Genomic DNA, 15,154 nt, shown 5'->3' with positions numbered 1-15,154 from the left:
AGAATTATGTAGGAGGGAAGCTTTTTAGTGGCCTTCAACCTCCTTTTGGAACCCTGTCAGATTCCTCCCAAAAGGCCAGGGAATTTTTCTGACTTGTAGCCAACGTCCAGTTAGTGCACATCTGTAAGTTGTAAGAAGTTGATTTCATCCATTCCTTTTTTCCATCTCCTGCTTCCCACCTGAGAAAACAAACCCTAGTCCGTAGGTTCTCATTCTATACTGGAAATCTGCAGAGTATGTAATCAAAGACGGAGCCATCAGAGCATGTCACACATTTGGAGTAAACTGAAGAAGAGGAGTGAAGGAGCCAGCTTAGGAAATAAATACCTCCTGCTAACTGAGTAGCTTTCTTCTTTAGATGTCGTTAAAATATTTCTACCCACACCTTAGAACTTTTCCACGGAGATCTTTTTTTTTTGGGGGGGGGGGTCTTTTCGAGACAAGGTTTCTTTGTGTAATATTCCTGGCTGTTCCAAAACTCGCTTTGTAGACTAGGCTGGCCTCAAACTCAGAGATCCACTTGCCTCTGCCTCCTGAGTGTTGAGATTAAAGCACCGCCTGGCTTCCATGGAGAATTTAACTGGAAAATACTTTGAGCTTTAATGAATGAAAACAAAAACAAACAAACAAACAAACAAACAAAAAACCCAACCAATCAACCAACAAATGAACAAAAACTAAAAATAGCCTGCCTTTTGGATTGAGAAATCTCAGGCTAATGGGCATTGCTCCATAGGTAAAATCCAAAGGTTTTGAATTATTTTCTCTTCCTTGAAGCTTATGTATTTCAGAAAGTTCTTGGCATATCTCTGAGAGGTTTGGAGCACAAAGACGTATGACATAAGGGCTTACTGCACTTATATGTCTCTATTCTTCTCTGCTAAAATGCAGAGATTCTAGCACTATACATAAAAATATAGAAACAAATGTAAACAAGTTGGTTTTCTGATGTCAGATAGGGTGAGTCTTCAAGTACCATGATGAATGTTTTCCCAGCAACTTCAGTTACCTGTTGTAAAACACTTCCCAGTTTGAGGTAGTAGTTATAGTAAAGGAATAACTCAAAGTCAATTTGGTAGTAAATCCACACTTTTTAAACAGGTTTTTATTGCATTTTATTTATTTGTTTCATGTGTGGATGCATATGCCATGGATGCCTGGGTCATGGTGTGTAAGTGTGGCGATCAGAGAACAGCCTGTAGAGGTTGGTTCTCTCATTTCTTCATGTAGGGCCTGGATATAAGACTGTGGTGGTCAGGCTTTGCAGCAGGCATCCCTATCTGCTGAAACCCTAAATTCACACTTTTTCAAATGTTATTGTTTACTTTATGAAGTATAGTTCATTTGTTCACCTGCCAAGGACTATAATTTCTTTATATTAGGAATTATCCTGTAAGACAACTATCTTCATACTGAAACAACGAAGATGCTGTTGGCCATGTTCTCCTTGTACAGCCTTATCTATAACTTAGGATCTGTGATTTACATATTCATAGAAGTGGACGTACTAGAAAACTCATTTGCATTTTATTTTGAGTGTAAGTTTCATTCTCTTGATTGAGAATTGGGTGTCTATTCTGTATTAGGAGGGAAAAGAAAGTTGCCTCTGGTCTTGAAGAGAAATTATGTTAATGGGAAGCAGAGCAAAAAAGAGAACTAAGGTAGGATGTGGTAAATGCTGCAATAGACAGTATAGAAATTTGAATTTGGAGAATGAACCACTATGACCCTCACTCACTTTACCATTATTAACTCTCGGTTACGCCTGATTTCCCCCACATGCTTAGTATTCTCTCCCTCTCCTTTTTGAAGCACATCCAAGACAATGTATCATGGTATAGGGATTTTTAGATATTTGAATAGACTGCTTTCAGAATGCACTCTGAAAATAAACTATTATTCCCAAGATTTTAGGAAGGATCTGTAGAAGAGAAACAGCTGAGTTCAGTCTAGATGTGGAGGGATATGTTCTAATTATAGGTGACAGAATGGGACCAACAGTTACTGCAGTGTTAAGTATTTATGTGCATAGTGTGTTTTTGTTGTTTCTCTGAACAACTCTGAAGTGGGCACCTGAAGTATATTTACTAAAAAGTGACTTTGCCTGAGAACTTTAGGGCTTTGTGCATGGTAGGCAAGTGTGCTACCACTGAGTTCATCCCTAGCTCTTGACTAATTCACATTCAAGTTTGGTAAACCAGGATAATGCATAAGTAGTGTAATGACTAATCTGTTCTCTTTTCACTCCAATGACTTTCTAGACTTTGTACATTAGAATCTACCCTCCTCTAAAGTCATCCCTTTTTTATAAGCAGAGTAACAGCCATCGTTTGTTATCTTTATTTTTGTCTTCAAAGGAGGAAGAATAATCAGTTCTGAAACATTGTGAGTAGGTAGAAATTAATGACTTGAATAAAAACCATCTAAATCAGAGGAGGGGGGAACCCTCAACCATTGCATACATGTAGGTTCCCAAGGGACTTTTTGGTTAGTTATCCTGTGAAATCCTCAAGGTTACATTATATAGCTTTGTCTCTTTTTTTCTGTTATGGAGTGGGGTTTTCAGTATCATTTTTCTTGTCTCTTTCAGATCACAGAACTGTGTGGTGCAAAGCGGGTTGGTTATTTTGGTCCAACACAGTTTTACATTGCCCTGAAATTGATTGCTGCAGCACAGTCCGGCCTCCCTGTTCGGACAGAGAGTATTAAATGTGGTGAGTAGCTCACATTTACATGTTTTATTGTCTATAACAGCTTTCTTATTTGTGTGAACTCTTTTTGGTGTGTCTAAGGCCTTTCCTGTAAGCTTTTGTGGAATTTCTCCTAGCTTTCTCTACCTTCGTGTTAAGGAAAATAAGAAAACTCATCAGGTAGCTTTGGTTTCTTTTTCTTTTTCAAATGGAGAAAAATTCATAGAGTGAACTAGGATTAGTTAGTTCCCTTTAACTGGTGGTTAAGATAGCTTTTGTTCTTTAGTGAGATGAGACTGGGGCAGGAATTCTCTAGCCTGTGGCAAAATAATACCATTCAGTTTAATTTTCCACTTGAGGTAGCAGTAATATCATTCAAGGCTCTGTTAGGGATTAGGGATGGCACACTGAAAGAGTTACATGGAACTGATTGTCCCTCTCTCCCTCCCATTCCTATCTGCTCATCTTTTAATTCCGTGTTCCAGAATGAACTGTTCTGATGACTTGGGGGTTACCAAGATTTTGGCAGAATGAATGTATCCTTTTAAGAGTTCTGCCCTGTTTTTTTTTTTTTGTCCTTTCCCGTGTTGGGATGGAACCTAGGGCATCCTCTGCATATGAGACAAGGCTTCTACCACTGAGCTATATCATTAGCCTTCCTGGAGTTCTGAAGATTCAGGTGGTGGCACATGGGGAAGGCATCTCAATCAGTTGTCATTCTAAACTAAATCAATCAGAATTCAGATTCTCTGGAAACTCCTGAGGAAATTTTGCAGGAGTCCTTCTGGGCTGCTTATCACTCATCTCAGCTCCCTTGAGAATCACCTGGAGGGCTTTAAACACAAAGTGAAAATATGTGACATTTATATTTAATTAACCTGGTGTCCATCCAGAGCAGTAGGATTTTTGAGAGCTTTTTTGATTTTTGAGTGATTCTTAAATGAAGCCAAGGTGATAACTTCTCATGAAAGTCATGAGAAACATTTCCAAGAACTTTGCTTACAGTACAAATATGTTGTACTATATTGGCACGTAGGGCACATCATTTAAGGGAACACTTAATATCAGTATTGTTTAAGTGCTAAATATGCATTTACATGACCCTACCAGTTAATGCCTCCCTAATGTTGGTACTAAGCTTTTTGGTATCCTTACCCTGGTTGCAACTGGAGGTAAATGATTAGCCGAACATTTTAAGGGGTGGCTGGGAAAACAACTTATGGAACAGAGAGAATTCCTGCTATCTTTCTTTCTGGGGACTGAACTTGAGCATGTATGAGCACTAAGGGAGAGTTAGACAGGATGCAGGGTTGGGTTCTTAACCTTTTTGTGAATACCACGAACCATTTTGGCAAATTGAATCCTTCTTGGGCTTATTTTTCTTTTAGGGTCCTTGAAATCAAACCCAGGGCCTTGGGCATATTAAGGATATGCTTTTCTACTGAGCTCTACCCCAGCCCAGAACAATGTTTCAAATGTGTACAAAGGCATAGGATTATAAAGGAAACCAATTATCTTAGCATATTCATAACAATATACATACTTCTTTATTAAATGCATTAAATAAAAGACCCCACAGTGGTTGAACCAGCTGCCATACCTGTAGAGCAGTAATGAGCGTGTATAATAAATACACCAAGCTGTTTACAAGTGGAATGACATAAAGAACTGGAAAGCTGCAAGTACTATAATGATGCCATCGGGGCTGGCTGCCTCCATACTTACTGGAAAGAAAGCCTTGAACTGCAGCAGTTGGGGGAGAGGAAACACAGTGGTGGGTTTCCTGCTCTTTCCCAGGTAACAGACCCCTTGATTTCTTTTCAGCAGTCCCCTTGAGATCTCTGAGCCCCAATAGTACAATGGTGTGACTCCTGCTGTCTTCAGGATTGTTTCTCCAAAATGGCTCATGCTCCGTTGGTAGTCTGGCACTATTTGCAAAGGAAGGAGAGAGAACTAGGGGGAAAGAGGAGATATTTATAGCATGAATGTGTTTAATTCTAAAAGTTTCCCCCCTGTTGTTAGGTGTCCTTTTAGAAAACTTACAATGAGTTATGGTTTGGGGTAAAATTCTTCATTGTTGTATTTTGAGGCTGGTTTTCACATTGTATCCCAAACCGGCCTTGAACCATGGCTAGCCAACTGTTTCAGACTCCCAAATGACACCAGGTTTAAAATTCTTGGCAAAGTAAAAATTTGGCAACTTTATGTTGGTCCGTGGTGAAATGTTTTTTTTTTACTGTTCTGTGAAATCACAAGATGTGTGAGCCATGTTATAATTTCCAGCCTACCACTGCAAAGGTTCTTAGGCAAACCGTTTTACTCCCTGGTTCCTTGCTGGAAAATGGCCATTCTCAACTCGGGGTTGGGACTTTGCACCTTCAGGAGATATTAGCCAGTGTATGCCAACATTTTTGGTTGTCAGAACTGCAGAGAGGGTGCTCTAGGCATCTAGTGGGTAGAGAGCAGGGATGTGATGGTACTAAATGTCCTGCACTGTATGGAACAGGGCCCCTTCCCCCACAACAAAAACCTGTCCAGTCGACTCTGCTGCGATGAAGTGCTGACACTGAGTGGGCTGTGCTGCCTATAGGATGAGAATCAAGCCTTTTAGGCCCAGTGCACACGCTAACCCTGCCACCTCCCTAGATCCTGAGCATTTCAGTGCCTTTCCCCTCCTCAAACAAGAATTACCTTTTCCAAGAAAAATAGAAGCAGAGATTCTCTGGTCGGACTGAAAGGGTTGGGGAGGCGCGGTCTCTGTGCCCTGCTTATTTGGCAAACCTTCTTTCTCTTTGAAAGCCGGAAGATAAATCTTCTGATTGGGACAAGCAGCTTGGTTGGTGCCCTGTGGAAAAGACAACTCCTTAGGGTGGGTGGGATAGGATGGCCACGGGTGGAGTAAGGATCCCAGGAGGTACAGGTGTGGCCAAGTGAGCCTGGTGTGTGTGTAATTCCTTCCGGGAGCAGAGATGGACATTTGAATACTGAACATTATGTTGGGATTTCCCATTCAGCCTTTCTACCTAATATTCTTCTCAATTCTTTTCCTTTTTAAAATTCAGTGGCCCTGCCAGGCGGTGGTGGCGCACGCCTTTAATCCCAGCACTTGGGAGGCAGAGCCAGGCAGATCTTTGTGAGTTTGAGGCCAGCCTGGGCTACAGAGCGAGATCCAGGACAGGCACCAAAACTACACAGAGAAACCCTGTCTTGATAAACAAACAAACAAACAAACAAACAAACAAACAAACAAACAAACAAAAATTTCAGTGGTCCTTTTAGCAGCTTCCTTCATACCTTCTCTCCTTCTCAGCCTTCCTATGGGGAGCTAGAGCTTCTTTGGACAGATGCCCCACTGTATGGCTGACCAGTTCTGTGTTCTAGGCATTCCACCTCTCCGCACATACCTGTGGTCCTCAGCTCTTGTGTTGCTTCCTCCATCCCTAAAGTTGTCTTCAACCTTATGAGCAGTGCTCTTCACATTTTTTATTTATGCTTGTTATAGGATTCTTTGACAGAATCTTTGATCTTTTAAAAAGTAAATTTACATTTAATGTGTGTGTGTGTGTGTGTGTGTGTGTGTGTGTGTGTGTGTGTGTGTATACAAGCCAAAGTATTTGTATAGAGGTCAGAGGACAACTTTTGGGGGTTGGTTCTTTCCTTCTACCACATGAGTCCCATGGATCAAACTCAGGTTGTCACAGGCTTGATGACAAGCATCTTTATACACTGAGCCATCTTTGATTCTTTTATCTAGCAAAAGCTCTGGATCCTACCAGGAGACTACACATTGACAGTGGGGAAAAGGAGGAAGGGGACTGGAAAAGAACATGAAAGAAAATTTGGTATTTTAATTTATATATTGCTTTCCCCTCCCTACCCTATCTCTGACATACACACACATACATGCAAATCAATACTCTAGAAATGATCTGTATAAAGTATACCTCCATACAAAACATCATTTGATTATTTAAGGAAGACTCACTTGCTGCCATTTAACATTATAGTAGTTCTTAGTAAGATACAGATTTCTGCACACAGTGACCCATATTTCCTTGTGGCTTATCTATTCCAGTATGGTGGCCAATAGCTATGTGTGTCTGCTGAACACTCACAATGTGTGTTGTGCTATGCATTGAGAGTAAAATATGCTCGTGAGTTCCAAGAGTTTTCACTAAAAACAAGTGTAAACTATTTCACTGGTACATGTTTATATTTTGGCTGTGTTCAGAATCAAACCCAGGGATTTGAGCATGCTAGGCAGAGTGCTTGTGCCCCTGCTGTGTTACCTCAGCATCCTTCATAATTTTATGTCATCTGTTCAAATGATATGGGATTAAAATAGTTAAAATTAATTTGATTTTTTTTAAATTTGCACTTTATAATTTATATTTTTGAAGCTACAGTCTGGGAGTTATCTTCCCAGTGACAAGAGACAGTCTCCCCCGAGCTCCACCTCCCCATCCTGTCCAGGCTGGAGATAATTGAGAGGCAGAAAGCATCATCAGGAGACAGAGCCGCGGGTCTGAAATCTCAGGCGCATATATGAACGGCTCACTCCAGGACTGGGAAACTCAGGGCAGGATCTCTGGCCATCCAATTTTCTATATGGCCCCCATTTACAGTTCTGTGTACCACCACTTCCTTCACGCAAAGGAGACTGGGAGGAGGAGAATTCAGTGGTGTGCCGAGCTTCCAGGAGGTCAGGGCGAGCATGGCTGTGGCTGCACCATGGGTCTACTTGTTTGGTTTCTTCCCCTGTGACCCTTCCTTCTGAAAGTTCATTGGCTGTCGCCTCCCCGTGCTGTATTCAACTCAGTCCAAGTGGGCGGGTCCTATATTTCCAGACCCCGTGTCAAGGGACAAGGTTTGGGGCTGGAGGGTAGATCAGCTGGTGGAATGCTCTCCTGGGATGCACAAAGCCCTACGTTCTCAGGTCCCCACAAACTGGGCCTAGGAGTGCACCCCTGACAATCCCAGCAGCATTTGGGAGTGGAGGCAGGATGACCAGAAGTTCAAGGCCATCCTTGACTACATAGCAAGTTCAAGGTTAGCCTGGGCTACAGGAGACATTATCAAAAAAAAAAAAATAGAGGGAGAGAGACAGGTATTTGGGCTGGTGGGGTGTAGCTCGATGGTATGTTGAAATGATATGTTGAAATGATATGGGATTAAAATAGTTAAAATTAATTTGATTTTTTTTCAAGACAAGGTTTCTCTCTTGCTCTGGCTGTCCTGGAAGTTGATCTATAGATCTCTAGACCAGGCTGGCCTCAAAGTCACAGAGATTTGCCTGCCTCTGGCTTCCAAGTTCTAGGATTAAAGTCATGTACCACCACTGCCTGGCTTAATTCGACCTCTTAAAATTTCAAATAAAATTAAAAATTCTTGTTATAAAATTTATAGAGCACACAAGTTCCCATCTTAACCATTTTATGTGTGAAATTCAGTAGTGTTAGGTCTATTCATTTTGGTATACATGCATTTTCTAGTAATTCGCACCTCACGTTGTAAAATTGAAAGTCTGATTAAACAACTACCCATTTCCCCTCATTCCTTATCTCTGACAATCCCTCTTTATCTTTCTACTTGTATGCATTTTACTATTCTTTTTTTTTGTTTTTTTGAGACAGGGTTTCTCTGTGTAGCTTTGTGCCTTTCCTGGATCTTGCTCTGTAGACCAGGCTGGCCTCGAACTCACAAAGATCCACCTGGCTCTGCCTCCTGAGTGCTGGGATTAAAGGCGTGTGCCACCACCGCCCAGCACATTTTACTACTCTTGATGTAAGTGGAATCATACAATATTTGTTTCCTGTGACCAACTTATTTCACTTTAATGTTTTTCTTTTTTTGTGCTCTCTCTTCCTGTGTATGTGTGTTGCATGTATGAAGTGTCTGTGTGTGCACACTTATACATGTGTAAGTGGAGGTCCATGCCATCTGTCATTCTCTATCACTGTCCACTTTATTGATCTGAGACAGGGTCTCTCATTAAACTGGAGAATGCTTGCTCTTTCATCTAGACATCTGGCCAGCAATTGATTAGGATACTTCTGTGTCCTTCCATAGTGCTGGAGTTACAGGCACACACAGCCATGCCCAGGATTTTACAGAGGTTCTGGGGATTAGAAGTAATTCTGGAGAAGTGCCCATAACCAAGGTTGGGGAATGTGTGGAGTGACAGGATCCTTAAGGGTATCTGGGAGTCCTGGTACAGCTGCTAACATTTGTAATGTTACACTCGTATTCCATTGTTCTCTGGACCAAATGCCAGCAAAGCACTGGCTGGGGAGATTAGAAATACCAAGAATCTCTTGGCTTTTTTCCTGGAGAAATCTTTGAAGTAGAGTTATGTTTTTATGGTTGGACCAAGATAGAAAGTATTTTGTATATTCTTGTCCTATGTTTTAGACCCATTTTGCAGACTGAGTTGAAAGACAGAGCTTTAGTCACAGGATTGGCTTCTGTGTGATTCACTAAGGCCCTGGAGTTCTTCTTTACCTTTTTGCTCAGGTCCTCATTGATTGCAGAGAAAGTGCGCTTAACCCATTGAGCAATCTCCCCAGCTTATCATTTAAAAAAAAAATGCTAGGGGGCTGGAGAGATGACTCAGCAGTTAAGAATATTTTCTGCTCTTAATTTGTTTCCCATGTGTTAATTTAATTAAGTTTTGGAGACAAGCTTCTAAGCAGCTACTACAAAAGGACCTCTTGTGATTGTTAGGGAAGGGCAGCTCAGCCTCCCCACTTCCCCCAAGCTGGAGATTAGGGTAGGGGTGGAGTATGCCAGTCATATCCTGTAATAGGTAGGGGCTGAGGGGTGCAGGGAGAACCTGAAGGCCATCATCTGCTTTGATATGTTCAATAGGCACCTCAGCCATTTGTCCTGGGTTTGAGACCTAACAGAAATCACTGTGTCTTAGGGTTTCTGCTGCTGCAACAAAACAATGACCACAAAACAAGTTGGAGAGGTAAGGGTTTATTTATCTTATACTTCCACATCATAGTTCATCACCAAAGGAAGTCAGGACAGGAACTCAAGCAGGGCAGGAACCTGGAGGCAGGAGCTGATGCAGAGGCCATGGAAGGGAGCGGCTTGCTCCTCATGGCTTGTTCTGCTAACCTTCTTATAGAACCCAGGACCACCAGCCCAGGATGGCACCGCCCACCATGGGCTGGGCTCTCCCATCAATCACTAAGAAAATGCCCTAAAGCTGGATCTCATGGAGGCATTTTCTCAACTGAGGCTCCCTCCTCTCTGAAGACTCTAATTTGTGTCAAGTTGATACAAAACCAGCATATATCACTATATAGTAGGTGCTTTATTTATTTTGTTTTCTAATAAAATTTCACCATTGAATTCTGTGTACAGATAACAAAGAAAATTATTGAGACCAAAGACTTAAAGACTTTTACTTTTTTAATAGCTTGTAGCAGCTTCAGGGAGATGATACTGTCATGATAAGAGATGGTTACAATTCTAAGTGAGAGCTGTTTAAAAGTCATAGGACTGAAGAAAGTACAGGAAGAATTCAGCTGTATTTTGTCTTTCACTGTTTGGTGTCCATCTGGAGGCAAACGCTTGTTTCCTAGGCAAATGATTGTGGAGAAATGCCATAACCAAAGTGGAAGAATGTGTGAAGTGACAGGATCCTTAAGGGCATCTGGGAGTCCTGGTACAGCTGCTAACATTCGTAATGCTACACTCGTATTCCATTGTTCTCTGGACCAAATGCCAGCAAAGCACTGGCTGGGGAGATTAGAAACTGATTTTTTTTTTCTTGAAGAAGTACTTTAAGTAGACGAATGGTCTCATGGTCAGGCCAGAGTAGAAAAAGTATTTTGTATGCTCTTGTCCTATATTTCTAGATCTATTTGTCAGACCCCGTTGAAAGAGATATTTCTGTGAACAGCGCCACAGGACTGGCTTCTGTGTGACTCACTAAGACTCTAGAGTTTCTTTTACCTTTTTTCCTTTTGAAATCCATTTCTGCCTTCAGTGCTGGAGAGCTGCCCATGGCTGGGAAACATTAAAACATTAAAAATGGTGACCATCTTTCTTTAGAGAGGAATCTCGATTTAAGTTTTCAGATTGATTTATCTCTTTATGACTCTTGGGCCCTTAGCTGATTGATCCCACAGGGATTTGTCATAATTGCCCCCTTCTTTGAATCAAATGTGGACATAGCAACTAAAAATAAACATGTGGATATTAGAGAACCAGGGGCCTTCTTTGCCCAGGGAATAGCATACTTGCTGTTGCTAAGATGTTTCCTGGCTTTAGCACAGCATCCATCATGGGAAGCACAGCTGTGTTTTTGGAGTGGAGGGATGACAGAAGTGCAAAGACACACTGGGAATTATCCTGAACAATGGCTCCAGATGCAAATCATTATGCCTAATCCACAATATTATCCTTATTTGTGTGGCTCTTTGTGTCATGTGCTTATGTGTGACTTGCTGTTTCCAGAATCGTTCTGTCAGAATTTGAAAGATAAGGAAATATGCCAGACAGCTCTCTGTCGCACTGTGAGTGGCCAATGGTTTTGTCTTTAGAATCTGTGTAAGTGGTAGAGCAATTGATCTGACTTCATAACACTTTCCTCATTATGCTATCAACAGGCAACCAGAGACTGAGTGTGAAAACTCATAAGAGGATTATATTGAGTGGGCAACTATTCAATCCAGTAAGTTGCCCCAGGAAGGGGGTGGACATTAATGTAGGGCGCTCTTAAGAACCAGCTTGCTTGGGTTCAAACCGTGTCTTGCCCAGAGATTAGTTGTGTGGTCCTGGGGGACATTATGTTGCTTTCCCACACCAGTTTCCATAGCTGTAAAGGGAGTTGCCAATGCTAGTTTATCTTACAGAATTGCCGTGAAGATAGCTGGGTTGGTATTTGCAGGCCCCTAACCCTGCATCTGGTGTATTTAAGCATTTATAAACTTTGCTGGCTATCGTTGCCTCTTGTTTTGATAAAATTCACATCCTTTTTCTGCAGGATCAAGTGGGAGGTAGTCCCAAACCTGAATTTGTTCTGTGGTGATTGTTCAGTATGGAAAATGTTAAGCTGGAATATCTTGGTTAAGCATTACATTTTTTTCTCATGACATTATTATAGGAGTCTGCATTGTGTCTGAACTAAAATTTAAACTATATTTAGTGCTCTGAAATTTTCCCTCGAAAATTCATTTCTTTTTGGCCATTGAGCTCCCCTTTTTGTGGTTTTAAGATACAGCCTCACTTAAGCCTTTCTGCCTCTGCTTCTAAAGAACTGCCTCTGCCTCGCTTTGTGATGCCAAAGAGTGATGGTGAGATACGGTTTGGGAACCCAGCTGAGCTGCACGGGAAGAAGGTTCAGATTCCATATTTAAGCACCGAGAAAAAGCCCCTCAAAAGAATGGACGACGAGGATAAACAGGTGAGAGTGTGATTCGCCATGTTCAGTCAATTCTGACCGTGAAGCCTCATGGAGTACAGCCTCTGGTCTGTTGCCAAACTCCCAGCAAATCTTGCCATCTGGAACACAATTACAGATTTGGAAGTGAGCCAGGAAAGTTTTCTTGCAGCAAGAAGAAGCTGACACATAGGAATTACTGCTAGCCACCCACTGGCCCTTTAGAATCTGCCTTAGTATAGAATTGTGCCTCAAACGATGCTGTTGATTTAATACACTTATTTGATTTCTCTAGGTCAGTGGTTTTCTAAATAGGTTCGTTGACATGTAACTTCTAAAACAACATGGAAACAAACAACAAAGCTAAAACCAAAGAGAAGAAACATAACTTCTAGAAGTTAGCAAGTGCTCCCTTCCAAAAAGAATCTCCAAACAATTCTCTGATTAAACGTGTTTGGAAAGTATGTCCTCATGTCCCATTCATAGGGGGAAGACTAAGTCATCGGCCTTGGAAATTAAGAGTGCATATCGACAGGCAGGTTCTATTGTAAAGAGACCTGGAGATCTGTTTACCAAACTCTTTTTACCAGGGAATCATTTCTTGGGAAACACGTGGAATGGCATCTCAGTAAATGCTCTTACCCACTTAGCAGGCTTGAAACCAGAATATGGAGAATGGACTTTTAAAATCAGGCCACTGATTGCAGTCATCAGGTGGTGATTAATAAAGACAAAAGGATGCCATTAGAGTGGGCCTTTTAGGAAGAGAGAAACAGTTTTCATATTAGGAAATCCCAAGGACATCATGATATAACTCATGCTTCTGATAAAGAGCCTTACAGAGAAGTCGGATTATATTTAATATTATCTGCTGTAAGGTAAAGGAACATGCTGTATTTTAGGAAGAATTGAATCAAGATGTTTTTTTAAAATGCAGTAAATAGCCGGGCGGTGGTGGCGCACGCCTTTAATCCCAGCACTCGGGAGGCAGAGCCAGGCCGATCTCGGTGAGTTTGAGGCCAGCCTGGGCTACCAAGTGAGTTCCAGGAAAGGCGCAAAGCTACACAGAGAAACCCTGTCTCGAAAAACCAAAAAAAAAAAATGCAGTAAATATTAAAGGGTTATACTAGAAAATAACTTACATGGTTTGCTTCGATGGTCTTGTATATTCAAGGTTGCAGGTTTATTTTTTATTTTTATTTTTTGACACAGGGTTTCTCTATAAAGCCCAGGCTGGCATCAGACTTACATGGTCTTCCTGCCTTCTGAATGCTGGGATTATAGGTGTGCTTCATTATGCCTGGCCTGAGTTTATATGTTTATATGTTTATAGTTAAAAGAGGCATAGCTCATTTTGTTAACTCCACATAATGTTGCTTTAGTCATTTAAGTGGTGTGTTAGAGAGACATAGGAATTTGTACTAAGTATACTTTGGTATGTGTTTACACCAGCATTTAGAGAGGGCTGAGGATTCACTGTCCCACAGTGGCAGATTTCCTGGAAGTTCCCAAGTCTAGGCTCTTATCTCAGATTGTGTGTTTGTTTTTAAATTAAAGAAGCCGATATAGTCTCTGTGTTATAAAAAGCATCATTTCCTTGTTTTTGGGGTACCCTATGCTTACAGTCTATTTGGTAGTGAAAAAAAGGACAAAAGGCAGTAGCAAGCTCAGGCTGTTATTTGGCCTAGAGTCCTGTATCAGGTTCAGAGTTGTACCTATGAAGACTTCATCTTAGTATTTTGTAGTATACTAGATGGGATGGCTATGCTCTGAAGTCTTTGCATATGAAACAAACAACTTCCCCAACATTTAATTTTGTATAGTAAGCTCCAAGAATACCCACTATTAAACATTGAAAATATACATTTTATCGCATATTCTGGATTTATACTTGGTGAATATAAATTCAATAAATAGGAGTCTTAAAAGGGAAGACTCATTAATTCATTAATTGAATGAAAACAGAATATATCCACATTTGAGGGCTATAAATATTCTCTTATGTGATCAGTGCCTTTCATTTCTCAAAGGAAAATATTATTGGACTAACCAAAAGCATTTCAGGCTGGTATTAGTAATTTAGGTAGCACAGCACTAATGATTTTGAATCCTCAATACTACCCTTTTGCTATGCTGCATTTTTGAGGAAACCTTTCCACCCGGTTGTTAAATCAGCCAGGTCACCAGCCGTAGAGTCACATTTTGCTTCTTAAACTGCAGCTCAGAATGCCAGTTTTCTCCAGTGGTTGCCTCTGAACTCTGCTCTGGTTCTTTGAAGCAGGAAACACAGTCTCCCACGATGTCACCCCTCGCCTCCCCTCCTTCTTCCCCGCCTCATTACCAGAGGGTGTCCTTGAGCCATGGCTACAGCAAAGTGCGGAGCGGCCCAGAACAGATGCATTCAGGTAAGGGGCGACCGACCGGGGGCCAGCTGTCACAGGCAATGTCTTAGAGTCTCCTTAATCTCCCAGGCAGCAGTGCCACCAGCTGCTTAATTTCCTGATTTAATTACTCTTGTCTTTAGAAACATGGCTCAATTTCATTTTATATTCTCAAGCAAAGTTTTTTTTTTAAAAAAAATGAAATTAAGCATGTCTCAGCAATGCTTTGTTTCTTAGCCTGGAAACTGGTTGGTCTTTAGACTTGTAAACAACTATTTAGATGATTTAATATTTCATACACAAATTTCATTAAAGGAGTATAGCATGCTAAGGGTTTGCATTTTTTTTGAGAATTGTTATTCCCTTCTGCAAGAACACTAAACATATTTACTCAATAATTGCTTTTATGAAAATTCTTTAAAATATAACTATGCAAAAGCAAGAGAGCTGATGCAATCTTTAAAGGCCAGGGACAGAAATGAAAATATCGAGCTTTTATGTTTTAGGATAAGGCTAAGGGAAATGCTAGGGGTAGCGTTTTGCTGAGAATCATGCAGCATGCACAGTTATGGGGCTGTCTGCTTGCTTAGATCTATGCTCTTCTGGTCATTTCAGGGGTAAAATATGAGAGTTGTTTCTCAGGATGACTTGCAGAGTTGCCTGCCCAGACTGCAATGTGTGAGGCTCCA

General features: G+C 41.2%; 1 protein-coding gene across 12 annotated transcripts in view; it reads left to right on the top strand.

The window, feature by feature from the left end:
* The window catches only part of Reps2 (RALBP1 associated Eps domain containing 2), a 251,310-nt gene that overhangs the window by 96,265 nt on the left and 139,891 nt on the right, over nucleotides 1-15,154 (top strand). For 7 of the 12 annotated variants that reach the window (XM_076561820.1, XM_006973224.4, XM_076561826.1 and 4 more), the window contains exons 2-4: nucleotides 2,591-2,714; nucleotides 11,960-12,108; nucleotides 14,363-14,489. In XM_076561820.1, coding sequence (XP_076417935.1) covers nucleotides 2,591-2,714; nucleotides 11,960-12,108; nucleotides 14,363-14,489 — 400 coding nt within the window. Of the gene's footprint in view, nucleotides 1-2,300; nucleotides 2,386-2,590; nucleotides 2,715-11,959; nucleotides 12,109-14,362; nucleotides 14,490-15,154 lie in introns of those variants that run through there. The other 5 variants (XM_042268750.2, XM_006973223.4, XM_042268751.2 and 2 more) reach the window with 2 other exon arrangements.

Source organism: Peromyscus maniculatus, chromosome X (assembly GCF_049852395.1).
Source record: "Peromyscus maniculatus bairdii isolate BWxNUB_F1_BW_parent chromosome X, HU_Pman_BW_mat_3.1, whole genome shotgun sequence".
Taxonomy (NCBI): domain Eukaryota; kingdom Metazoa; phylum Chordata; class Mammalia; order Rodentia; family Cricetidae; genus Peromyscus; species Peromyscus maniculatus.
The sequence above is the reverse complement of the archived record's forward strand: the minus strand, read 5'-3'. Positions and strand labels throughout refer to the sequence as shown.